The 6,462-nt window shown below is 37.4% G+C and overlaps 1 protein-coding gene across 1 annotated transcript in view; it reads right to left on the reverse strand.

The window, feature by feature from the left end:
• LOC110314821 (vomeronasal type-2 receptor 116-like) overlaps positions 1-6,242 on the reverse strand; it is a 32,567-nt gene extending 26,325 nt beyond the window's left edge. The window contains exons 1-2 of the mRNA XM_029534642.1: positions 6,041-6,242; positions 2,192-2,204 (exon numbers count right to left, since the gene is read on the reverse strand). Coding sequence (XP_029390502.1) covers positions 2,192-2,204; positions 6,041-6,242 — 215 coding nt within the window. The remainder of the gene's footprint in view (positions 1-2,191; positions 2,205-6,040) is intronic.
• Positions 6,243-6,462: the final 220 nt, after the last annotated feature.

Below are 6,462 nucleotides of genomic sequence, written 5' to 3' on the forward strand. Positions count from 1 at the left end.
ACAGCGACAAAGTTTGGAGCTGGGATGAAGGGATGGACTATCCAGAGAGGACCCCATTCGGAGTCCATCCCATCATCAGCCACCAATCCTAGATACTAATGCTCATGCTCATGCCGGCAAGATACTGCTGAAGGGACCCTAAAACCATCTAGTGTGAAGAAGACAGCCTCTTCAACATATGGTGCTGGCTCAACTGGGGGTTAGCATGTAGAAGAATGTAGTTGATCCATTCTTATCTCCTTGTACAAAGCTCAAGTCTAAGTGGATCAAGGAACTCCATATAAAACCAGAGACAGTGAAACTTATAGAGGAGAAAGTGGGGAAGAGCCTCGAAGATATGGGCACAGGGGAAAGACTCCTGAACAGAACACCAATCACTTGTGCTGTAAGATCAAAAATCATCAAATGGGATCTCCTAAAATTGCAAAGCTTTTATTAGGCAAAGGACACAGTCAATAAGACCAAAGGCAACCAGATATCTACCAATCCTAAATCTGATAGGGGTCTAATATTGAATATATATAAAGAAGTTGACTCCAGAAAACCAAAGCACCCTATTAAAAATTGGGTATAGAGCTAAACAAAGAATTCTCCAGCGAGGAATACCAAATGTCTGAGAAGCACCTAAAAAATGTTCAACATCCTTAGTCATCAGGGAAATGCAAATCAAAACAACCCTGAGATTCTACCTCACACCAGTCAGAATGGCTAAGTCCAAAAACTAAGGTAACAGCAGATGCTGGAGAGGATGTGGAGAAAGAGAATACTCCTCCATTGTTGGTGGGACTGTAAGCTGGTACAATAACTCGTTAAATTGTTTTGGCAGTTCCTCAGAAAAGTAAACATAATTCTACTGGAAGATCTAGAAATACCACTCCTAGGCATATACCCAGAAGATGCCCCAGCCTGTAATAAGGACACCTGCTCTACTATGTTCATAGCAGCCTTATTTATAATAGTCAGAAGCTGAATAGAACCCAGATGTCCCTCAACAAAGGAATGGATCTAGAAAATAAGGTACATTTATACAATGGTATATTATGCAGGTTTTCTAAAACAATGAATTTATGAAATTCTTAGACCAATGGAGGGATCTAGAAGATATAATCTTGAGTGAACTAATCCAATCCCAAAAGAACACACATAATATACAAACACTGATAAGTGGATATTATCTTAGAAGCTCAGAATCCTTCATAGAAGAGGAAACAAAATTCCCATGGAAGGAGTAACAGAGACAAAGTTCAGAGCAGACACCGAAGCAATGATCATTCATAGTCTGCCCCACTTGGGGATTCATCCCATAAAAAACCACCAAACATAGACACTATGGCAGATGCCAACAAGACCTAGGTAACAGGCACCTGATATAGCTGTGTCCTGAGAGGGTCTTCCATTGCCTGGCAAATCCAGAAGTAGATTCTCACAATCATCCACTGGACAGAGCACAGGATCCCCAATGAAGGAGCTACAGAAAGTACCCAAGGAGTTGAAGGGGTTTGCAGCCCCATAGGAGGAACATCAATATGAACTAACCAGTATCCCTAGAACTCCTTGGAACAAAACCACCAATCAAAGAAAACACATAGTTGAACTTGTGCCTTTAGCTGTATATGTAGCAGTAGATGGCCTAATGCGTCATCAAGGGGAAGAGAGACCCTAGGTCCTGTGAAGGTTCTATTCCCCAGTATAGGGGAATGCCAGAACTAGGAATTGGAGTGAGTGGGTTGGGGAGCAGGGGAACGGGAGGAGATAGGGGATTTACGGAGCAGAAACTAGGAAAGAAGATAACATTTGAAATGTAAATAAAGAAAATATATAAGAAAACATAATGAAAAAAAGAAATTCACAGACAAATGGATGGATCTTGAGGATATCATTCTAAGTGCAGTAACCCAATCACAAAAGAACACACATGATATGCACACTTTTATAAGTGGTTAGTAGCCCAGAAACTCAGAGTACCCAAGATATAATTTGTAAAACACATGAAACTCAAGAAGAAGGAAGAACGAAGTGTTGATACTTAGATCCTTCTTAGAAGGGAGAACAGAATACCCATGGAAGGAGTTCAGAGCAGAGACTGAAGCAATGACCTTCAAGAGTCTGCCCCACTTGGGGATCCATTCCATAAACAACCACCAAACCCAGACACTATGGCAGATGCCAACAAGACCTAGATGACTGGAGCCCGAGAAAGCTGTCTCCCTAGAGGTTCTGACAGTGCCTGACATATACAGAAGTGGATGCTTACAACCATCTATTGGACAAAGCACAGGGTCCCCAATGAAGGAGGTAGAGAAAGTACCCCAGGAACTGAAGGGGTTTGTAGCCCCATAGGAGGAACCACAATATGAACTATGCAGTACTCCCAGAGCTCCCTGGGACTAAACAACCCATCACAGAAAACATATGGTGGGGCTCATGGCTCTAGCTGCATATATAGCAGAGAATGGCCTAGTCAGTCATCAATGAGAGGGGAGGCACTTGGCCCTTGGTCCATTTTTATCAACCTGTGAAGGTTCTATGCCCCAGTATAGGGGAATGCCAGAGCCAGGAAACAGGAGTGTGTGATTTGGGGAGAAGGGGAAATGGAAGGGAATAGGAGATTTTCAGAGGGGAAACTGGGAAAAGGAACATTTGAAATATAAATAAAGAAAATATCTAATAAAAAATAAAAGAAAATCCTAAGGTATCACTTTCCCTGATTTCAAACTGTATTACAAACAATACTAACAAAACACACATTGTATTAACTTAAAACAAACAGGTTGATTAATAGAATTGAATGGAATACCCTTATGTAAATCCATACACCTATGGACATACGATCTCATGTAAGGACCAAAAAATATACAATGTACAAAGGAGAATATTTCCAATGATTTGCTGTGGTCTCACTAGAAGACAATAATTGTAGAGTGCAAATAGATGCATATCCAGCAAATTGCCCAAACCTAAAGTCCAAGTATTTCAATGATATTAACACAAAACCACAAACATTGAATCTAATAGGAGAGAAAGTAGGGCATACCCTGGAATGCACTAAAACAGGAAAAACGTTCTGAACAGAACACCAATTATATACTCACTCTATATTATCACAACTAATAAAATGAAACCTTATGATAATAAAAAAAGTTTTGGCAAGGCCAAGGAAAGATCAGTTGCTCAAAACAGCAGTTTTCAGAATGCAGAAAGATTTTCACAAACTCTACTTCTTGCAGATAGCTGATATCCAAAATATTTAAAGATCTCACGAAATGAGATAACAAAAAATCAAATATTTCAATCAAAATGAAGTACAGTTCTAGACTTAGAATTCTGAACAGAAAAATATCAAGTGTCTGAGAAAATTTTAAATAAATGTTCAACATTTAATAGGGAAATGCAAATCAAAATGATTCATCTTACACATGTCTGCATGGCTAAGATCAGAATCAAAAGTGACAGTTGTTGCTGGTGAGGATCTGAAGCAAAGGGGACCCTCCTCACTTCAGGACAAACTTTTACAATGACTTTTTTTTTTTATCAATACCTCAAAAGCCAGCCACACCACTGCTGAGTTTACATCTAAATATTCTTCATCCTAGCACAAGGACATTTGTTCAACTATGTTCTTTGGAACTTACTGCATAACAGCCAGAAGCCAGAAGCAATCCAGATAGCCCTCAACCAAAGAATAGACAAAAACATCGTTAGTTTACATAATGCCATCTTACTCAAGTTTTTAGCAAGGGTATCATGGAATTTGGAACTAGAAAAATTCATCCAGAGCAAGGTTACCCAGACCCAGGAAGATGAACATGGCATAATCTCACTTACAATTGGACCTTAGCTCTGAAGTACAGATTTTGATAGAGCAAGCAAGAAGTAGGGCTTAAGGGACAATGCAAGGATAGTCACAATGTAACAAATACGAATTCCATGTTTGTATACAGAACTTGGTCTCTTGTTTATTAGTGTGTATTTTCACTTCCATAGTACTTTAGAATGTTATTTTGTGAATTTAAATGATCTTACAGCATAAATACTACAGTTTAATAATTAAGATGTTTCAGGTGATTTGATATTCACCCAATGTCGTTGTAATTGATAACATCACTAGCAATATTTTCACTGAAAAAATGTTATAGTTTTATAAATACCAGTATATAAAATGGATCAGATATTCAGACTTCATTTTATTGGGAAACACTTTAACTTGAGGTTTTCATGCCTGCCTTACTGTTGTTTATGCTTCCAAAATATTTTTAATTACAAATAAATACCTTGCACTAAACTATTGCAAAATGAATTAATAACAAAATCAGAAAATGAGTTCAATTACACACAGGTAAATTGAAACACCAATGTCGATGTATATAGGTCTTGCCACTCTAAAGCACATGATCATTTGTGTTAATTGTAATCATGATGCTTGTACTTGTGCACAAAGAAGCATAATATGTGGAAAATGAAGCCTGTCAGATTCTTTTTCAAAATGACTACCCACTCCATCACTAAATTATAAAAGATTTAATCAGAAGCATTAGTGGAGATTAATAGATATTAATGTATATGTATTTATAACCCTTTCTTGTAGAAAACTAGATATTTTAAAATATGATAAATACAGTAGATATATTTATCATACATGGAAAAAGAAATCACTCTCCAAATTCTGTTTCCTTATTTCATATCCTGTTAAATCATCTGAGAAGCCATTTCCAACTGTTTGTATTTGATGAGTTGGGCAGTTAAATCTGTTCTACTACAGGTGTGTTCTTGCAGTGAGATTGCTACCACTATACTGTCTGGTCAGACATGGGGCATAGTGCAATGTGGTGCCTGACCTGGTGAAATTGCATGGCAGAGGAAAAGAGGAATCATGTGCAGCCATAGTTCTTGCAAAATTACAAAAAATATCTGTGGGGGCATGTAAAGATGCACACGGAATATTTCACCTAGTTGTGAACTTTTGGATTACTCTGATCATCTTTAATATTAAAACTTATGTCAAAATATGAAAATATGTCTTCTCTACCTAATGATGTTTTATTTCTGAATTATTTCCCTTCTGCAGTGTCTTGTTCTAATAATTTATCACTATCCCAAGCTGTTAGCAAAGTGTTATGATGTATCATTCACAAGAATCCACTGAGACTTTCAGCAATTTTCCAGCAACTAACCAGCAGCACTGCATTCATTGCACATTTTTGTTTCTCCAGGTTGAGTTCAGAGTTGAATACTTGCTTTGTTTCTCTATTTCAGTTATTTAGTTTATGTACACCCTACAGTGATAGAAATTTTAACATGGCACAAAATATACTTTATTTCCTTGAAAAAGTATTGTTCATTTTATTTATCTCTGAGTTTGCTATGGAAGTTGAAACAAACTTTGTCTAGACCTGCTGTTCCTGCAGTTAAGACTGTCTAGGGAAGAGCCTTCAGTGGACATAATCTCAGTATTCTTCTATGAACAAATCCATAAAGTAATGTACAATGTATAATGGAAATATATAGACTAAATAGGTTATAATAAATATCTGATATCATATGAGGTGAAAAATATTAGCTTTCAGTACTCTTCAAAATGTTAAGGATACAAAATAAAAGTGAAGATAGGTAAATTTCTAATTCTGCTATTACTGCACTCAAATCAGAGTTAGCTGACACAAGGAACTCTGATCGCTATAGAACCAGGAGAAGTAGACTTCAGATGTTATCTGCTCTATCACAGTCACAACCGAATCCCCCGTTAGCACAGAATTGGCATGATATGTGCTCACAGTCTGAGGAATTACGGACAGCATGATGAAAGGTGATCGAATTGCAATGATCAAATATGAGGTATAATACTCTGTAATGAAATATTTCTCCTCTCACTTGAGAGGATAGAAGGAGTCACCAAGAAAAGAAAATTAAGCAGAGAATCGTGGAAGGGAATAGATGAAGCCTCATGATGAGAAATACTTGGAATAATGTTCAAATCCACACTTAAAGCAGGACAAATGAATATGTAAAAATGAGTTAATACAAAGTACTTACCATAATCCACCTGTCTCCAAATATAATGTCTTCCAATCCATTTTTCCCCTTGGACCACTGTAACCAAAAAGAGGAAAAAATGCACCAATGACCACAGACCCATCATAGTGTAGCAGGTATTCTGTTTCTTTTAGGCAGGAATAGGTTGCAACGATCCTGACGTGTGCTGGCGTCTGTAAAAACCAGAAGATAAAAAGCCAAGAGAACAGCATGTTAATAGATGTTTCTGCCAAGATCTAAGTCGTGGAATGGTACAACCTATGGTAATATATATATATATATATATATATATTCAGAGTTTATATGTGTTTGCGCGCGCATGTGTGTGTGTGTGTGTGTGTGTGTGTGTTTGCATTGTTGTTGTTGGAGTGATGACTAAATATGTCACTCTAATCAACCAGAGATATTTGCGAGGTTTCTTCCATTCACCCC

The sequence above is a fragment of the Mus pahari genome, unplaced genomic scaffold, assembly GCF_900095145.1.
Source record: "Mus pahari unplaced genomic scaffold, PAHARI_EIJ_v1.1 scaffold_10496_1, whole genome shotgun sequence".
In the NCBI taxonomy this organism is placed as follows: Eukaryota; Metazoa; Chordata; class Mammalia; order Rodentia; family Muridae; genus Mus; species Mus pahari.